The following is a 20915-nucleotide window of genomic DNA, read 5'->3' on the forward strand; positions in this document are numbered from 1 at the left end:
GAACTACAGGGGATATTCAGCAGCTGCATGGGGGACTACAGGGGATATTCAGGAGTATGTAATGCACAGAGCGCAGGGGTGAGGAGTATGCAATGCATAGAGCACAAGGTTCAGGAGTGCATAATGCACAGAGTGCAGGGGTCAGGAGTATGTAATGCACAGAGAACAGGGGTCAGGAGTGCATACAGCACATAGTGCAGGGGTCAGGAGTATGTAATGCACAGAGGACAGGGGTCAGGTGTGCATACAGCACATTGCAGGGGTCAGGAGTATGTAATGCACAGAGCGCAGGGGTCAGGAGTATGTAATGCACAGAGCGGAAGGATCATGAGTATGTAATGCACAGAGCACAGGGGTCAGGAGTGCTTAATGCACAGAGCTCAGGGTTCAGGAGTGTATAGTGCACAGAACGCAGGGGCCAGGAGTATGTAATGCACATAGCACAGGAGTATGTAATGCACAGAGCGCAGGGGTCAGGAGTATGTAATGCACAGAGCGCAGTGGTCAGGAGTATGTAATGCACATAGCTCAGGGGTCAGGAGTGCTTAATGCAGAGAGCTCAGGGTTCAGGAGTGTATAGTGCACAGAACGCAGGGGCCAGGAGTATGTAATGCACATAGCACAGGAGTATGTAATGCACAGAGCGCAGGGATCAGGAGTATGTAATGCACAGAGCGCAGGGATCAGGAGTATGTAATGCACAGAGCGCAGGGGTCAGGAGTATGTAATACACAGAGCTCAGGGGTCAGGAGTATGTAATGCACAGAGCACAGGGGTCAGGAGTGCTTAATGCACAGAGCGCAGGGGTCAGGAGTATGTAACGCACAGAGCGCAGGGGTCAGGAGTATGTAATGCACAGAGCGCAGGGGTCAGGAGTATGTAATACACAGAGCACAGGGGTCAGGAGTATGTAATACACAGTGGACAGGGGTCATTAGTATGTAATACACAGAGCGCAGGGGTCAGGAGTGCATAATGCACAGAGCACAGGGGTCAGGAGTATGTAATGCACAGAGTGCATCGGTCAGGAGTGCATAATGCACAGAGCACAGGGGTCAGGAGTATGTAATACACAGAGCACAGGGGTCAGGAGTATTTAATGCACAGAGCGCAGGGGTCAGGAGTATGTAATACACAGAGCGCAGGAGTCAGGAGTATGTAATGCACAGAGCACAGGGGTCAGGAGTATGTAATGCACAGAGCACAGGCATCAGGAGTGCATACAGCACATAGTGCAGGGGTCAGGAGTATGTAATGCACAGAGCACAGGCGTCAGGAGTGCATACAGCACATAGTGCAGGGGTCAGGAGTATGTAATGCACAGAGCGCAGGGGTCAGGAGTATGTAATGCACAGGGGTCAGGAGTATGTAATGCACACAGTGCAGGGGTCAGGAGTATGTAATGCACAGAACACAGGGGTCAGGAGTACGTAATGCACAGAGCGCAGGGGTCAGGAGTATGTAATGCACAATGTAGAGATTACAACCAAACATTACCCCCTCCTCCCAGTACAAATAGCCCCTCCCTCCAAGCTCATACCCCCCAGTACAAGGCTCACCTTAGAGCCCCTAACCCAGTACAGATCCCCCTCCCCCTTGAAATGAACGGTCTGGAGGGTCACTTTATCTGCTCCTACCTTTAAAAAAGTATAAAACAAATAAACCAAAACAGAACCAAATACAATACGTTGCAAATGACAAACATATTCATTTATTGATTTAAAACAAAAACGTTTCATTGGTTGGTGACAGGTTCTCTTTGAAACTCAGCTGTCACATGATCTGCCGGCTCAGAGCTCTGTTACGTGACGAATGTTCCGCCTGCCTGGCAACCTCTCAGGGACTTCTGTCTCCGTGGCAACTCCGGCTAGAGGCACCGAAGCCGGTAAGGACCGTCCCAACGCGTGACGCCATCAGGAAGAACCCGGAAGTGGCGACAGTCGGCACACGTGAGCAGAGATGGAGCGTGAGTGTTGTCACCTGCATGCCACAGAGCCCCGGGAAGACGGGGGGAGGGGGAAGCTGAGAGCTATCAGAGGAAATAGGCTGCTCTGAATTACACCTTCCAACCCTTAGGAAGGGGGGAGTCCGCCATCAATAATGAAACTATATCACAAAAATACTCCCTGGGGTCACTCCTCCCAGCATGCACTGGGGTCTGGGGAATGCTGGGAGAAATGGCTGCAGAAGACTGTTTTTTTTTCTTTTGACCAAGATGGAAGTTTAGAGATATCTGGAATTATTTACTAAAGGTGTTCTGTCATTTCCGGGGACACATCTTGTATGGGGGGACCCCGGGGAACACATTTCCAGGGACACATCTTGTATGGGGGGACCCCGGGGAACACATTTCCAGGGACACGCCTTGTATGGGGAGGGAGATTCCGGGGAGCACATTTCCAGGGACACATCTTGTATGGGGAGGGAGACCCCGGGGGACACATTTCCAGGGACACATCTTGCATGGGGAGGGAGACCCCGGGGGACACAATTCCAGGGACACATCTTGTATGGGGAGGGAGACCCCGGGGAACACATTTCCAGGGACACATCTTGTATGGGGAGGGAGACCCCGGGGGACACAATTCCAGGGACACATCTTGTATGGGGAGGGAGACCCCGGGGAACACATTTCCAGGGACACGCCTTGTATGGGGAGGGAGACCCCGGGGAACACATTTCCAGGGACACGCCTTGTATGGGGAGGGAGATTCCGGGGAGCACATTTCCAGGGACACATCTTGTATGGGGAGGGAGACCCCGGGGAGCACATTTCCAGGGACACATCTTGTATGGGGAGGGAGACCCCGGGGGACACAATTCCAGGGACACATCTTGTATGGGGAGGGAGACCCCGGGGGACACAATTCCAGGGACACATCTTGCATGGGGAGGGAGACCCCGGGGGACACAATTCCAGGGACACATCTTGTATGGGGAGGGAGACCCCGGGGAACACATTCCATGGACACATCTTGTATGGGGAGGGAGACCCCGGGGAACACGTTCCAGGGACACATCTTGTATGGAGAGGGAGACCCCGGGGAACACATTCCAGGGACACATCTTGTATGGGGAGGGAGAGCCCAGGGGACACATTTCCAAGAACACATTTTGTATGGGGGGGGGGGGGGATACATCTCCAGGGACACATCTTGTATGGGGGGGGACACATTTCCAGGGACACATTTTGTATGGGGGGGTACATCTTGTATGGGGGGAACCCTGGGGGACACATTACCAGGGACACATCTTGTATGGGGGGAACCCTGGGGACACATTTCCAGGGACATATCTTGTATGGGGGGGACCTTGGGGGACACATTTCCAGGGACACATCTTGTATGGGGGGGACACATTTCCAGGGACACATTTGTATGGGAAGGGGGACCCCAGGGGACACAATTCAAGGGACACATCTTGTATAGTGGGGAACCCCGGAGTCACATCTTATATTGGGGGACAAATAGGGGCACTTCAGGGACTCCTCTTGTATGACATCACTAGGAGGATGGAGTTGAACTGAATTATTTCAGGGAGGAGGTATCTGAGCTCCTGTTGCTGGGAGGGGGAGCAGAGGGTGCTGAGATAAATTGCTGGGAGGAGGAGCAGGGGGTGCTGAGTGGCTGAGGGAACAAACTGGATGGCTTCACTGCTTCCACTGTGAATGAATGGCTCTTCAGTGCCTGCATCTATAGAGGTCAGCGAGGGCTTTTTTAATCCCCTTTACAGCCTATTTAAATATTAGTAAAAGGTGCGGGCGTGCCATGAGCTCAGTCTAACGAGGCGCCTGCCGTCTTGTAGACTTCTCTCTATTATTCACATCTGTCAGGTTTATTGTGATCCAGGAAGATAACATCCGGAGCTCCAATGCTGCTCACTGTGGGCTAAGTTCCTTCAAGAGAAGAGTTGCTGGAACTGCTATGCCTGTATTTCCCCTCTTTCTGCCCATTCTCAGAAGCCTTTGTATTATGCAAACTCATTCACAAAATACAAAGGCTTCTGTGAATGGGCAGCAGAAGGGAGTGGCGGGCATAGCTGCTCTGTGTGCCTCTCTCCTCTCACAGCCAGAGTGTATCCTGTAAACCTGTCACATAGAAATAATAGGGATCAATCCTGGAGATGACATGCATCTACTTGGACACGTACACTCGTCTTTTGCAAAGTTGCTGAATTCATGGAATTCAGCTTTGAATAAAACCTTTTCAATTACATATCTTATTTTACACCCAGACATCACTGGGTCCCTGTGCTTCTTTAGGCAATGCAGGCAGATCATGGAGAGCGGGGTCAGCAGGGAGTAGTACATAGCAAGGAGTTATGCAGTTATGAAAAATTCCTTCATAGACTGATATAAGGGCATTCCTAGGCAGGCTGTATTCGCATGCAGACCACCCTAGGTAAGTCCCCCCCCCCATGTGATGCTGATCCTCCATAATTGAAAGAAATGAAAACCGTAGATACAGATCGAAAGTTTGGGCACCCCAGCTAAAAATTTGTATTAATGTGCATAAAGAAGCCAAGGAAAGATGGAAAAATCTCCAAAAGGCATCAAATTACAGATTAGACATTCTTATAATATGTCAACAAAAGTTAGATTTTATTTCCATCATTTACACTTTCAAAATAACAGAAAACAAAAAAATGGCGTCTGCAAAAGTTTGGGCACCCTGCAGAGTTAATATCTTGTACTGCCCCCTTTGGCAAGTATCACAGCTTGTAAACACTTTTTGTAGCCAGCCAAGAGTCTTTCAATTCTTGTTTGAGGTATCTTTGCCCATTCTTCCTTACAAAAGTCTTCCAGTTCTTTGAGATTTCTTGGCTGTCTGTCACGCACTGCTCTTCTAAGGTCTATCCAAAGATTTTCAATTATGTTGAGGTCAGGAGATTGTGAAGGCCATGGCAAAACCTTCAGTTTCCGCCTCTTGATGTAATCCCCTGTGGATTTCAAGGTGTGTTTAGGATAATTATCCATTTGTAGAAGCCATCCTCTCTTTAACTTCAGCTTTTTCACAGATGGCATCAAGTTACCATCCAAAATTTGCTGAAATTTTATTGAATCCATTTTTCCTTCTACTCGTGAGATGTTCCCTGTGCCACTGGCTGCAACACAACACCAAAGCATGATTGATCCAACCCCATGCTTAACAGTTGGACAGAGGTTCTTTTCATTAAATTCTGTGCCCCTTCTTCTCCAAACGTACCTTTGCTCATTCCGGCCAAAAAGTTCAATTTTAACCTCATCGGTCCACAGAACTTGTTTCCAAAATGCATCAGGCTTGTCTATATGTTCATTTGCAAAGTTCAAACGATGATTTTTGTGGTGAGGACGTAGAAGAGGTTTTCTTCTGATGACTCTTCCATGAAGACCATATTTGTACAAGTATCTCTTTATAGTGGAATAGTGTACCACAACTCCAGTGTCTGCCAGATCTTTCTGGAGGGATCGTGCAGTCAAACGTGGGTTTTGAATTGTTTTTCTCACAATCCTGCGAGCTGTTCTGTCTGATATTTTTCTTGGTCTTCCAGATCTTGCTTTAACTTCCACTGTTCCTGATGACTGCCATTTCTTAATTACATTCCGAACAGAGGATATTGACATCTGAAAACGCTTTGCTATCTTCTTATAGCCTTCTCCAGCTTTGTGAGCATCAACTATTTTCAGTTTCAGTTTTCTAGACAACTGCTTAGAAGAACCCATGGTGCTGATTGTTGGGGCAAGGTCAGATGAGTCTGGGCATTTAACCACTTCCTGTCCGGACACTTTTACCTCCTTCCTGACCAGGGCAATTTTCAGCTTTTAGCGCTATCACACTTTGAATGACAATTGCGCGGTCATGCAACACTGTACCCAAATGAATTTTTTACCATTTTTTTGAGATAGATAAAGCTTTATTTTGGTGGTATTTATTCACCACTGGGATTTGTATTTTTTTTGCTATGTAAATGAAATGTCCAAAAATTTTGAAAAAAAGTGTTTTTTTAATAAAATTTTGCAAATAAATAATATTTCATCATAAATCTTAGCCAAAATTTATTCCGTTATCTTTTTAGTAAAAAAAAAAAAATCCAAATTAGTTTATAAGCAAAAATTATAATTTTTAAACATTTTTTTTTACATTTTTATTTTATTTTTTTATATTTTTATTTTTATATTTTTTTTTTACATACTGTCACCCTAGCAGTACAGTGTCACCATGGTGACACTGTACTGCTTGTGAGGGGTGATGAAGATTTTTTTTTTTTTTTTTACACTGATTGCTTTTACACCCATATAGGATGTAAAAGCAATCATTTCTCTTTCTCTCTGTGTGCATTCTTGCACTCATTGAGAAGAACTGAGTGAGCTGTGATTGGTCACAGTTTGTCACATGGTACAAGGCTTTTGTGAATAGCCCTGTACCATGTGACCTCTGTGATCATTCACAGATTTCACACATAGTAAGCAATGATGTCAGAAGTGACATCTTGCTTACTACTTTGCATGTGATCACTGATTGGCCAATCAGTGATCAGATGATCGGGACCTCGTACAGAGGTCCCGTCTGATGATTGGTGTTTAACTGTGTCCGGAGGACACAGCGGGCACCGGATCGCGGTGCTGCGCACTCCGAGGGAGCGCACAAGCAGGGTGCGGGGAGGCCGTTTATAGATGGCCACTCGACCCTGCAGTGCCACCGTCCGGCCGTTTATATACAACGGCCGGTCAGGAAGTGGTTAAAACCTTTGAGATTGACATCACTTGGTCTTCCCAGACGATGATTGAGAACAATCCATGACACTGGCAGGTCTCAGCTTGGCAAAGGGGGCAGTACAAGATATTAACTCTGCAGGGGGCCCAAACTTTTGCAGACGCCATTTTTTTGTTTTCTGTTATTTTGAAAGTGTAAATGATGGAAATAAAATCTAACTTTTGTTGACATATTATAAGAATGTCTAATCTGTAATTTGATGCCTTTTGGAGATTTTTCCATCTTTCCTTGGCTTCTTTATGCACATTAATACAAATTTTTAGCTGGGGTGCCCAAACTTTCGATCCCCACTGTATAAGGAGTGGACCAGGGACAGTCAGGTTGGGAGGAAAGGGCTAGATGATGCTGGATATCCCCGCCCAGGCAGGAAATGGGGCAGTTTCTAATGTGAGAAGCTCACAGTGTGCGGTGAAAGTAAGTCCAGGAGAGGAGCCGGTACAACTGTGCGACACTGAAGGGAAGGCCGGAGCTTTTATTTTACCACCCCAGAGATGGCTTTTCTCTACTGCTTCCTCAAACAGGAAAAGCAGATTAAAAAGAGAAAATGGAGGCAGACGGCACGTACCAGCTGCCAGAGCAGTAAACAATTATGTCAAACGCCGAGGGAAAACCAAGGAGAGAGACGTGACGCAAAGCGCCCTCCACAATGAGCAGAGAACGATTGTCCTCGGCTTAGAGACTTGTTACAGAGAAGAAAAAAAAAACTGCTTGTTTTATTGAAGAGCGCAATAAAAAGCAAATTGTAATGTCGCTGATAAATTTCCCGAGTCCCAGTAAAAATAAACCGCAATAAACGGCTTTTGTGGGGCCGTAAATCCTCCCCCTGGAATCTGGGCATATGCAGCTTTGTAGCGTGCCGTAGATTGATACATAAACCCCATCATTTCATTAAATCTTCAGTCTGTGGCAGGGAAGGTTGCAGAATCCCGTCTAGGAGGCGCAAACATGGAACAGCTCTGATTTAAAGAAAAAAGTAAGAAATTGTTAAAAAAAAAAGAAAACTGGGGGAATATAATATATTCTTTATATGCAATGGTGGGTTGGATATACAAATCAGAACCAGGAACCTTCTCAAACTGGCTTCACTCTCATGGTTTGGAGTGCCTCCTGTCATGGCGCCCCCTGGCAGCTGATACAGAGTCTAAATGACCGCTCAGCTGGTCTTCACCAGAGATCCTGATGGTGACGATGGGTTGGAAATGTTCGTGGTCTTGGAATGCCTCAGCAAGCGGGTAGCTGGAACAGAATGGGTATGGTGTGGAGGACTGTACAGGAAATAATGGGTAGAAGAGTAGTCTGGTCCAGGCAGAGGTCATGGGCAAGATAGAAAGTAGTTGGGTCCAGGTGGAGGTTGTATGCAAGCAGCAGGCAAAACGGTATTCAGGTCCAGACAGAGGTCAGGGCAGGCAAAAGGCAAGAGAGTAGTCAGGCCCGGCGGAGGTCATGGGCAGGTGACAGACGAATGAGTAATTGGGTCCAGGCAGAGGTCATGAGCTGGGGGCAGGCAAGAGAGTAGTTGAGTCCAAACAGAGGTCATGGCATGGGCAGGCGGTAAGCAAGCCAGTAGTCAGGCCTGGGCTGAGGTCATGGGCATGCGGCATTCAAAAGGGTGGTTGGGTCCAGGCGGAGGTCATGGGTAGATGGCAGGCAAGAGAGTGGTTGGTTCCAGGCAGAGGTCTTGGGCAGGCAACAGGCAAAAGAGTAGACAGGCCAGGCAGAAGTCATAGGAATGCAGCAAGCAAGAGAGTAATCAGGCCGGGCAGAAGTCTTGGACAGGAAATAGGCAAGAGAGTAATCAGGTCGGGCAGAAGTCTTGGACAGGCAACAGGCAAGAGAGTAGTCAGGCCAGCAGAAGTCTTGGACAGGCAAGAGAGTAGTCAGGCCAGCCAAAGTCTTGGACAGGCAACAGGCAAGAGAGTAGTCAGGCCAGCAGAAGTCTTGGACAGGCAACAGGCAAGAGAGTAGTCAGGCCAGCAGAAGTCTTGGACAGGCAACAGGCAAGAGAGTAGTCAGGCCGGGCAGAAGTCTTGGACAGGCAAGAGAGTAGTCAGGCCGGGCAGAAGTCTTGGACAGGCAACAGGCAAGAGAGTAGTCAGGCCAGCTGAAGTCTTGAACAGGCAAGAGAGTAGTCACGCCAGGCAGAAGTCATGGGAATGCAGCAGGCAAGAGAGTAGTCAGGCCCAGCAAAGGTCATGGGCAGACGGCAGACAAGAGAATAGTTGAGTCCAAACAGAGGTCAAGGGATAAGCAAGAGAGTAGTCAGGCCAGGCAGACGTCCTGGTCAGGCAACAGGCAAAAAAATAGTCTGGCCCAACTGAAGTCATGGGCACACGATAAGCAAACGAGTAGTCAAGCCGGGGCAAATGTCATGGACAGGTAAATGGTAGTTTGGTCCAGGCTGGAGGTCTTGGGCAGGCAGAAGGCAAAAGAGTAGTTGGGTTAGTCTAGGTGAGCAACATGAAGGCATTCTGGAAGTATAATAACTGTTTTACCAAAGGATAGCTGGCATTAGGCACAGGACCAGTCACCTCCAAGGCACTTAACTACCCTTTTTGGTAATAGAATGTGCACAGCGTTGTTTCAGGGAACTCTGGAAGTCCGGCAGTGTTCTGCGACCACCATTGGAATTCCTGGCAGGGGTTCTGCGAGCACCATAACAACGCCGACGTGTCACGTTGTAGGGAAAAGAAAAACAAATATTAAAGGTTATGTCCTCCCAAAAGTAATATTTTAGTTATAAGTGAAGCTTGCTGGTCTGGGTCAGCCCTGGCAGCATATATATATGACACTCCAACAGTGAGGTCTCCCTGCCATAATCTCTGTCTCCACCTGGGAGTTTTGTGACTGACACCCACGTATCCTATTTAATATTTGCAGAACTTCTCCCAAGAGCCAACCCACTACTTGAATTAGGGCTCTTGAGAGGAGTACTGAGGAAGGGTGGTGTGATGTTTTCAGAAAGCTGTGTACAGCAACCTGCCAGCCCCTCCCACTAGCCATGATCTGCCTGCATTGCATAGGGAAGCACAAAGGCCCGGTGATATTTTTTATTTTATATATGGTATAATATAAGCTATGTAATGGGGGGGAAAGGTTTTCTTTGAACTCCATGAATTAGAAGTTAGTTGTGTTCTAAAAAATCTCACTCCCTCTGTACCAGCACCATTTTAAACAGGTTTTTAAAATCTTCTATTACTTACTCAAACAGTTTTGAAATGTTATAAAGCCTTAACTGACATTGAAATTATTCCCCATCCCCAATCCTCCACATCCAACACCCCTCCACCCCCACTCCCCCCCCCCCCCCCCCACACCCCCCCCCCTCCCCCCCCCTCCACCCTCCACCTCCAACTCCACCACCTCCAACACACCACACCTTCTCCCTCTCTCTCCTTCTCTCCCTCTCCCTCCCTCCTTCCAACCCACCACCAACACACCCCCCTACCCACAACCACCACCAAACCTCCCACCCACCAACCTCCCCCCCTCTCCTCCCTCCTCCTCCCCTCCTCTCTCTCCTCCCTCCTCTCCCCTCCCTCCTTCTCTCCTCCCTCCTTCTCCCCTCCTCCTTCTCCCCCTCCCCTCCCCCTCCCTCCTTCTCCCCTCCCCTCCCTCCTTCTCCCCCTCCCCTCCCTCCTTCTCCCCCTCCCCCTCCCTCCTTCTCCCCCTCCCCCTCCTTCTCCCCCCTCCCTCCTTCTCCCCCCTCCTCCTTCTCCCCCTCCCTCCTTCTCCCCCCTCCCTCCTTCTCCCCCCTCCCTCTTCTCCCCCCTCCCTCTCCTCCTTCTCCCTCTCCCTCCTTCTCCCCCTCCCTCCTTCTCCCCCTCCCCCTCCCTCCTTCTCCCCCTCTCCCTCCTTCCTTCTCTCCCTCCTTCCTTCTCTCCCTCTCCTTCTCTCCCTCCCTCCTTCTCTCCCTCTCCTTCTCTCCCTCCCTCCTTCTCTCCCTCTCCCTCCCTCCTTCTCTCCCTCCTTCTCTCCCTCTCCCTCCCTCCTTCTCTCCCTCTCCCTCCCTCCTTCTCTCCCTCTCCCCCCTCCTTCTTCCTCCCTCCTTCTCTCCCTCCCTCCTTCTCTCCTCCCTCCTTCTCTCCCTCCCTCCTTCTCTCCCTCTCCCTCCCTCCTTCTCTCCCTCTCCCTCCCTCCTTCTCTCCCTCTCCCTCCCTCCTTCTCTCCCTCTCCCTCCCTCCTTCTCTCCCTCTCCCTCCCTCCTTCTCCCCCCTCCCTCCCTCCTTCTCCCCCCTCCCTCCTTCTCCCCCTCCCCCTCCCTCCTTCTCCCCCTCCCCCTCCCTCCTTCTCTCCCTCCCCCTCCCTCCTTCTCTCCCTCCTTCTCTCCCTTTCCCTCCCTCCTTCTCCCCCTCCCCCTCCCTCCTTCTCTCCCTCCCCCTCCCTCCTTCTCCCCTCCCCCTCCCTCCTTCTCTCCCTCCCCCTCCCTCCTTCTCCCCCTCCCTCTCCCTCCCCCTCCCTCCCCCCCTCCTTCTCCCCCTCCCTCCTTCTCCCCCTCCCTCCTTCTCCCCCTCCCCCTCCTCCTTCTCTCCCTCTCCCCTTTCTCTCTCCCAGATGTCTACAAAACATTACCCTTCGAGGAGGCGAAAGAACTTGGCTTGGAGGTAATTCCTATGTAATATTCTGTAGAACCGAACTGTCCTTTTTTTCTTAACTAGTTTGTTTATATTTTGTGTATTGTGGGGCTACGGTATGCATATTGTAAGAGCAGATTCATTTATTTAAAACGTCTATAAGGGCAAAAAACATTTAGTATAGCTCTGGCATACATACACATGTTCCCATGTTTTATCCCTTTAACCACTTACCCTCCAGAGGATTTCCCCCCCCTTCCTGACCAGGCAATTGTTTTACATTACGGTGCTGCTTTACTTTAACTGACAATTGTGCGGTCATGCAACGCTGCACCCAGATTACATTTACGTCCTTTTTTTCACATTAATTGAGCTTTCTTTTGGTGTTATTTGATCTCCTGTGCATTTTTTTTTTTCGCGCTAGAAAAGAAAAAAAAGTCCGACAATTTTGAGAAAAAAAACAATATTTTGGACTTTTTTACTATTAAACATGTCCAGTAAAAAATGTAAAAATCAATTTAATCATAAATTTAGGCAAAATGTATTCTGCGACATGTATTTGCCAAAAAAAATCCCAATACATGTAAATTAATTGGTTTACATGAAAGTTATAGCATTTACAAATGACGGTATAAATACAGGGATTTTTTTTTTCTACTAGTAATGGTGGCAATCAGAGACTTTTAGCAGGACTGCGACGGACATTTTGACACTGGGGGGGAACTCACCTGGTGTCACTGACATCCCCCGTGACGCCAATACAGTGATTAGTGCTAAACAAAAAAAGCACTGACACTGTACTAATGACACTGGGCAGGAAGGGGTTAACATGAGAGGTGATCAAAGGGTTAACTATACGTAGGGAGTGTTTTACTAGGTGGCGGGGAGTGTGTGCTTCACTGTTAGCACACTGAACGGGTTGGCTGCGCTGACAGTCACTGCTCTCTGCTCATATCAGCAGGGAGAACTAAGCAATCAGCGGTGTTTGATCCCTCAGTTCCCACCCTTAGAGCTGGTCGGAGACAGATGCAGAATCGGGTCAATGCTGCGTCCACCTAGGCGAGTATGATTTAAAAAAAAAAAAATATAAAAAAATCTCTTTTAAGTAGTAAACATATAAAATAGTAGTAGATAAGCTAATGAAGTATATATTATTTAGGACATATCAGTTTCAACGTGATAATGACTGCATTCACACCTGCACATTTCCTAAATGTTTGACAAAATGCACAAAAATGTGCATTTTTACCATACATTTCGGAAACGTGCTGCAATTGTGGATGGCGTTTGCAGTACCAATAATTGTTAATGGCACCCCAAGCGACGGTAGCAGTTGTGTATTTTGCCATGAGATCAAATGCGCCAAAACGCTCACTGTAAAACACCCAACGCTCTACAACGGAAAAGGTTTGGGAGCTATTTTAGGACGTTTGTCACCCATTCAAGTGAATGGGCAACCCTAGGCAAAATGTACATAACACATTAAAAACGTGCAAAAAAAAAACCCACCAGCGGGAACGTGCACTTCTGCTACACTAAGGAGTGAATGGGGCCTTAGGGTGGACCAATACCCTCATAAAAAAAATCTAAAAGGAAAAACATTTAAAAAAGTGAAAGGTGAGGAGGGCGGGACTTACCTAAAGTTTTGGATATGATTGGACTCGTGGTGAAAGGTGATTGCGAGACCCTATTGCCTTGTAATGATGAGTTCACATGTGGCTGCAGTTTGTAGTCCCATGGCCGATTGTCTGATTTCGTCTATGTATTCATTCACCTACAATAGGAAGAAGGGTCAGCCGCACACCGGAGGATAGATGAATATAGTGTGTATTTATTCATCCATAGGACACACAAAACACCAGGACATGAATACAGGACCTGTTAACGCGTTTCACATGATCTCGTGCTTAAATGATGCCTTATGAATAAGCACGAGATCGTGTGAAAAGCGTTAACAGGTCCTGTATTCATGTCCTGGTGTTTTGTGTGTCCTATGGATCAATAAATACACACTACATTCATCTATCCTCCGGTGTGCGGCTGACCCTTCTTCCTATTGCATCGTGTGTGGTGGCGAGCCAGAGCCTGCACCTATTGTAGATTGATCTGGTTTCTTGCCTGAGCGGTATACCTTTGTTCTTTGTATTCATTCACCTAGCTTGTCCCTGTTCGCCAAAGGGACAAGACAACTTCCTGTTCCAGGTCATACAACTTCCAGTGCATGTGTCGCCATCTGCTCTGTGTTACAGCACAAATGCTGCATCAGTGAGCTCTCTGTGAACGCTCTGCCTGCTTTTTGGCTGTCATATCTAATTACTGTAACTGCACCAGCACTAGTCTGAGAGACCCTGGGATTGTGGGGTATTGGTTTTGTCACAGGAAGTGTCAGTTCTCAGACTACAGAAAGAGGTCATGCATTAACTTGTGCAGTGCTGTACCATATGTTTGAACACAAACAGAAATTCCTGCCAAAGGAATGGGAAGATATACTCTACTATAGGCTGTGTGTACAGTGCAGGAAATGACACCATGAAACGACATGATCAATGCAGGTCCAAAAAAACAAAACCCTACGCGGGAACACACTTTTCTGCTACATTCAGGTGTGAGTGGGGCCCTGTGAGGGTGGACCAGTACTCTCATAAAAAAATCTTAAAAAAAAAAAAAAAGTCAAATGTGAGGAGGGCAGAACTTGCCTAAAGCTGTGGCTATAATTGGACTCATTATGAGATGTGATAAGAAGACCCTATGACATTGTAATGATGAGCTCACACATGGCTGAAGTTTGTAATGCTATGTGTGATCGTTTTCTCTATGTATTCATTCACCTAGCTTGTCCCTATTCGCCAAAGGGACAAGACAACTTCCTATTCCAGGTCATACAACCTCCAGTGCTATGCAGGTGGGAAGGTTTGCGACGACTTTAAAGATGCTACAAGTACAAAACAAATTTGGTTTTGGTTGGTTTGTAGACTTTTTTGAAGAATTGTTGTTGGTTTGTTTCTAGATTCAGCCTTCAAGGAAAGCAGCTGCGTTTGTCAATGCCTTTCTAAAGCGTTGTATACCGAAGCTGAAAAAGGTGTCGGTGGAGGAGTGGCTGCAGAGGAAGGCCGTAATCCTGGAGCATGTCCACAAGAAGAAGAAGAGGAAACACAACAAGGCCAAAGGACTGACCGCCAAGGAGCGCCGAGAAATGAGGCTGTTCGAGATCAAAGCTGACCAACAGAGGTGAGACTGCTGCCCTCTCTGTTCCCAAGCACCGTGACGGGCACTAAAGCAGACTTTCTCAAGCGTTTTACCCAAAGAAACCCTTAAAATAATCCCTGGGAACCCCTGCTAAGATTAGTCTATTGGGGGTCATTGGGAAGATGCCTCTTACATTGGTGGCCAGTAGGAAGAATGCTCCCCCCTAACAGTGGTAGTCAGAATGCCACCACTACACACAGCTTTGAAGACCATTGGTGTCATGCTACTGGCTCTGTCAAGTGGAAATGGACCTTGATCTAGGCAGGCACCATCAGATAGGAGTCAGGCAGCAGCCTCTGGAGGAACCCCTAGCAGCCTCTGGAGGAACCCCTAGAAGCCTCTGGAGGAACCCCTAGCAGCCTCTGGAGGAACCCCTAGCAGCCTCTGGAGGAACCCCTAGCAGCCTCTGGAGGAACCCCTAGCAGCCTCTGGAGGAACCCTAGGGTTTCATGGAACCTTAGTTGAGAATTACTGTACTAGAGAGAGGTCATGTTCTTTCACTGTGCCAAACTCACTACACTGCACTGGGGAAATCCATTTTCTATTTATAGATGAGTCGATCCCTTCCCACCCAGGCCCAGTGTCCTTTTAAAGCGGAGCTCCACCCACAAGGGGAAGTTCCACTTTAATCCTTTGTCCCCCGTTCCCCATTAAAAATTGGCACCTTTTGAGGAGGGAGGGAGGGGGAAGCTGGAGGGCCATAGTTTGGAGACCCCTGCTATAGAAGGATATGCTTTGTTCATATTTCACGTCTGAGGTTTACAACCACTTTAAAGCCCACCTTCTTCGTCTCCGCACATATGCAGTATGTGGGTGGAAAGCGGTTTAATCAGCTAAATACATTCCAGGTCTTTTGGCTTTACGTCTTCTGTGGATCACAGGAGTGAAGTTCGTTCTGGCCTCCTGTGACCCGTTTTCAGCTGATAGCTGGCTGAAGCCCACTGTCGGCTGACGTCACTCAGCCGGCCCAGGCTGGGGAAAGATCCCGACTTTAAGTCAGGATCCACCCCAGAGTCTAAAGCAGATCTCGGCACGTGGCTCAGCCTATCAGCAAGCCACTGAGAGCCTGAGCCAGCCACTCCTTCCCCCTTCCACAGCCCAGCGCTCCAGTGTGCAAGGGGAGGGCAGAGCAGACAGCGGTGACTGACCGTCGCCGTTCTCTGCTCAGAGCGGTGGTGGTGAGAATGCGGCGATCAGCGGTCATGTGATCACTTAGTTCTCACACTTCGAGCCGGCAGGGGACAGATGCAGCATCGGTAACCACCTAGGTAAGTATAATTTGGGGAAAAAAACAAACCCACACTTCTCTTTTAATCAATGCAGCTCAAAAAAAAGATCCTGCAGTACTTTTCTGAGTCTTTGGTGCAACTTTAGTGCCATAGACAGGCAATGCCGTAGACAGGCAATGCCGTAGACAGGCAATGCCGTAGACAGGCAATGCCGTAGACAGGCAATGCCGTAGACAGGCAATGCCGTAGACAGGCAATGCCGTAGACACGCAATGACAAAAGTCACAAGGATTGACGGTATCTGACTTCAGGGGGTTTTTGACCAAAGCCAAAGTTGCATCACATCAAAGTTGCAAACAAGTCGCACTGCAAAGTTGCACTGTAAGTCGCACAACTTTCAAGTCACAACAATGTGAACCGAGCCTTAAAGTGCATGTCCAGCCAAAACTTTTATTTTTGTATAAGGTGGATAAGGGTTAAAATCGTGTCAGTTTTTTTTTTTTTAGCTGCTATCAGGGCCTTTATTTGAGAAATTTTGCTTCACTTATGCAGGCCATACATGGTTCGAATTCCGAACGATTTTTCATCCGAAAATTGAAACGTTGTTAGTTCTGTAATCCAGTGGTGCCACCAATGATTTTGAAAATCGGTTGTTTTTCATGAATTTTCCAGCATGCCCGATAAACAAAATGGGGAGGAACCACGAAAATCGGGCGATGCCATTGCCCCACTAACAGAGAAAATCGGCCGATTATTCTTAGGTCTGATTTTCATACGAAAATCGTTAGGAATTCGAACCATGTATGGCCTGCGTTACTGCCTCAGTGACTATGGTTTTCAACAAACAGGAAGTAAAGGAAAATCTCCAACAGTAACACAGAGAGAGGGGTTTTCTTATCAGTAGAAGAACGCTAGAACTCCGATTTTGTTTTTATCTGTCTGTGTCCCCGTTGCAGATTTTGTCTCACTTCCTGTTTGGTAAAACCGTTGTCACCAGAACAGGAAATAAGGGGAAATTTCCCTAATGGTGGCCAAAAAGTAGTAAAAACCTGGAAGGCATTCTTGGAAGTTCATGCTAAAATTATTCGAGGAATGCTGGCTCTACTGGTTGAGGAACACAGAAACCCGTTGTAAGGGAACCGACTCCAGACTGCACTTGGGTACTTCCGTTATAAGACCGCTTCCCCGTCCGAACACCGACCACAGACAGCACAGCAGACCATACAAGACTAGACGCCGCCAGTCTTGAAGTAAACCAGGAAATAGACTACTTTATTTTGACACAGATACAAGATATATACATTCAAGGAAACAATCCCCCCCTCCCTGCATAATGACACAGGGCGGGGCAATCTACCTTTAGTAACAAAAGACACACCAGCAGACAGTCCCATCAGGGGGAGGCTGCTGGAGACCCCCCAAGCCAATACACATAAACACATCCCATAATAGTTTGCTCCCAAGCAAGACACACAATAGAACAATGGGATGCAACCACATGGCATTAAACAATCCACAACCCCCCACCCCAATATTAGGACAGATCACCCTGTACCCCTAACAGGCACAGGGTGACTTACACATAATAGGGTATGGGGAGCTGAGACAGGGGTCTCCCCACCCCTCCAAAGTGAGCTGTGTTCCATGGGCCCCCCACCCAAAGTGACTCCCGTCACACCCATGTTGATCACGCTTCAGTCATTTTGACATTCCCGTAGAGGAATGCTGAGAGGAACGGTGATATCTGGTAACGCACGGCAGCCAATCGGATTTTACTTTATGAAGGTCAGAACAGTAAAAGTTAAATCATGATGAAGTGTGCTTTGCTAGTCCGAATGTCTGACTGTCGCTGTTTCTGCTGTTGTCCTCATTTTCAGATACGACATGTTTCTTCCTCTTCATGATCTTTGGAAACAGTACATCCGAGACTTGTGTAACGGGTTGAGGCCAGACGCGTGAGTATCTACGGTTCTCTCCCTACGCGGCAGGTATCAGACTGAGAGAGAGTAGCCTCATAGCTGTACATCTGCTGTGTGAGGTCTAAGACCCTGTTGCCTCTTGACTGCTAGTCACCAGAGTGGGAGTGAGATTTGATGATGTCACTACTGTGCTGCTCGCTGTTCTCTGACATGAGGAAGCAAAGCCCTGCTTCTACCAAGATGGCCGGCTCCAAACAGGGACATCATGCAGAATAAAGAGTTTTAATTAAAGCAGAACTTCACTCTCTCAATCAACATGGACTATTTGAATCCTTATGCTGCTAGCATTAGTAAATAGATAGGAAAGTATATCACTTTTTTACATTTCTCAATTACTTCCTGGTTTCCATGCCTAGGCAAATGACACCATACATCCCAGCAGTCTTCAGGAAGGTTCACCTCTAAGGTTAAACTCTTCAGGAAGGGAGGGAGAGTTCACAGCTCAGCCTATGCCTGAGCTAAGGGCAGATGGATTCCAGGAAGTAAATCAGACATGAATCATCTGCCCTTAGTCAAGATGGCCACTGCCAGAAATGGCACGGGGTGTTTTTCAAAATGATTTCTCAGCAAAATAAAGCATGGAGACCTGGATGGATGGGGGAGTTTGTTTTGAATATTAAAAATGAATAAACTGGTTCTTGGAGTAGCAAGATGCAGTGCAGTTCCACTTTAAGTAATGGGGAAAAAGATCAGCTGCACTGAGACCCCCAGCTAATACTGGTGACTAGTCCAGTCCCCTTTTAGCCGGGGTGGCACAGTGGCTTAGTGGTTAGCACTTCTGCCTTACAGTAATTGGGTCATGGGTTCAATTCCCAACCATGGTGCCTCCTGCATGGAGTTTGCATGTTCTCCTTGTGTTCGCGTGGGTTTCCTCCGGCTACTCCTGTTTCCTCCCACACTCCAAAGACTTGCTGGTAGGTTAATTGGCTTCTGTCTATAATTGTCCTAGTTTCATCCCTGGCCATGCGGGATCTCCTGCATGGTAGGGGTTGGGGAAAGACCTGGCAACCTACCTTGTGAAATAATTGCTAAAAGAATTCATGGAAGAAGTCGCTTGCGAGTGACGGTCCATGCAATCGCCAAGGGTCAGATACAACTGAATGGATAGATAGATCCCTTTTAGCCCCGATTCACATTAATGCTGGGCAGGAAACCCGCTATCTGTGCGTGTTTCCCGCACCACATTCAAATCGCACTGCCCTTGCGATCTGCAGTGGGTGTCAGTGCAATGTTAATGTTTTCCCACACCAGATCACATGGTACAGAATGCTCATGTGATATGGTCGCAGTGCGTTTCTAAAATTGGTGCACTACTTTGGTACGATGTGTTGCGATTTGAGCCCATTCAAAAGGAATGGGCTCAAACTGCACCGCACTGAGCCCTTAGGAATGCGGTGTGATTCATCGACGATTTATATTGTTAACCAGGGCCTAGAAAGGAACCTCACTCCCCTGCTCCATCATCTGCCCCTTTACCTGGTTTATTGGGTTATCCTCAAAATACAAACTCGCACGTCCCGTGAATCCAGCATTGCCTCGCTGCAATCCTCCACCTCACACCTGGTTGTACGCTGCAGCTTTTTTACGTAGACTGGCTTAAAAATAAATAAATTGAAGCGAGCGCTCCTCAAATGATTAGAAATAAAGTAGACAAGCAGCTAAAGCACTAGAGGAAATCACAACCACCTCACGTCCTTCAAATTGTAAATATATAAAGTGCAGCGCTAAATCATCAAACTAAAAGTTTGTTCAAAAAAGTTTGTGCGGTATGTCAATTCTTATGTGGTACCAACCGAGTACTGACACAGCTGTAGATATTCCATAAAAGCTAGTGAAAGGGGAATGACAGAAATGCGCACTCACCGACCGCGCATAGGAAATGCGCATTAGTAGATCAATAACAGCGGGTGCAGTTTCCCTCAAGGAAAGGTGTCATCAGGCAATGGTCAGCTGGGCTCAGAGGACTTCCTTAAGATCAGGATGAACCGTCTGGATAAGGGCTCCCTCCTCTGGATGCTGGATGCAGTGAAGGCTGTGTATGTTGATCTAGTAGCCCCTCAAATTGGGGCCAAAGAGAGGAAGTACCAATAGTGTAGTATTCCCAAACTTTATTGCAGTATTAATGAAGTAAATTTGCAGGTCGGTAATATACTGGCTAGAGCCAGAAACTCAATAGTAAAACGTGCTGTACAGACCTCAAGTAAAATGGCCGCCGGACCTCCTCGTGGTCCCGACGGCAGAAGGCATCACACGCTGTCAGCTCCTCCTAAGGCCTTTCGTGATAAGGAACATCGTCAGAGGGGAGGCTAACAGCGGTGTGACGGACGCCAGTTGTCTAAATAGAGAAACCCGAGTCGCGCATGCGCACTGAGTCGCCGTCATTTTCACGAAGAACAGGCAACTGCGCATGCGCGCTCGTCGAGACGCCATTTTGCCGTGGATCCACTGGCTGTCTGGGCTGCCTGCAGCCAACCCTCTGATGACATGAATGTGCCTTCGTATGTCATCAGGGGGCCGGCTGCAAGAACCAAGAAGAGACAGTTCAAACTACGCCTTTCCCTTTAACCCGGGAGGGTATGCTGGTACAGAGATCTTCACCACCGTCAGCACTTAAAATCTCCAAACAGCTCCACAGACATATGAAAAAAATGCTCTATATAGTGAAGTAAAGCCAAATGTAACCAACTTTATTAAAATACTGATCAAAATACACTCACATTTAAAAGTATCCACCTGGGACACTACGGGGTTTATTTACTAAAGCTGGAGAGTCCAAAATCAGACTCCCTTCTGCATAGAAACCAATCAGCTTCTAACCTCAGCTTGTTCAATGAAGCTTTGGCAATGAAACCTGGAAGCTGATTGGTTTCTATGCAGAAGGGAGTCTGATTTTGGACTCTCCAGCTTTAGTAAATAAACCCCTACAGGTCTGAGATTCACTATACAGTATATTTGTTGAATAAAAATGCATGGATCCCTTATCCAAAATGGCGGCATGTGCACTGCCGGTTTACGGCTTGACGTCATCGGCGTACCCTACGCGTTACGTCACGTGACTTCATCAGGAGTAAAGGGAAAGGCGTAGTTTGACCTGAGTATTCAGGTCAAACCTGAAGGTGAGCGCAATTGTGTGTCAGA

General features: G+C 47.7%; 1 protein-coding gene across 1 annotated transcript in view; it reads left to right on the top strand.

The window, feature by feature from the left end:
* Positions 1 to 1808: 1808 nt before the first annotated feature.
* Positions 1809 to 20915, top strand: part of POP4 (POP4 ribonuclease P/MRP subunit) — a 29463-nt gene continuing 10356 nt past the window's right edge. The window contains exons 1-4 of the mRNA XM_089663024.1: positions 1809 to 1966; positions 11304 to 11353; positions 14331 to 14551; positions 17676 to 17753. Of these exons, the coding sequence (XP_089519150.1) occupies positions 1960 to 1966; positions 11304 to 11353; positions 14331 to 14551; positions 17676 to 17753 (356 nt within the window). The 5' untranslated portion in view covers positions 1809 to 1959. The remainder of the gene's footprint in view (positions 1967 to 11303; positions 11354 to 14330; positions 14552 to 17675; positions 17754 to 20915) is intronic.

This window comes from Staurois parvus, unplaced genomic scaffold, assembly GCF_062004578.1.
Source record: "Staurois parvus isolate SC_StPar_1 unplaced genomic scaffold, SC_StPar_1.0 ptg001614l, whole genome shotgun sequence".
NCBI lineage: Eukaryota > Metazoa > Chordata > Amphibia > Anura > Ranidae > Staurois > Staurois parvus.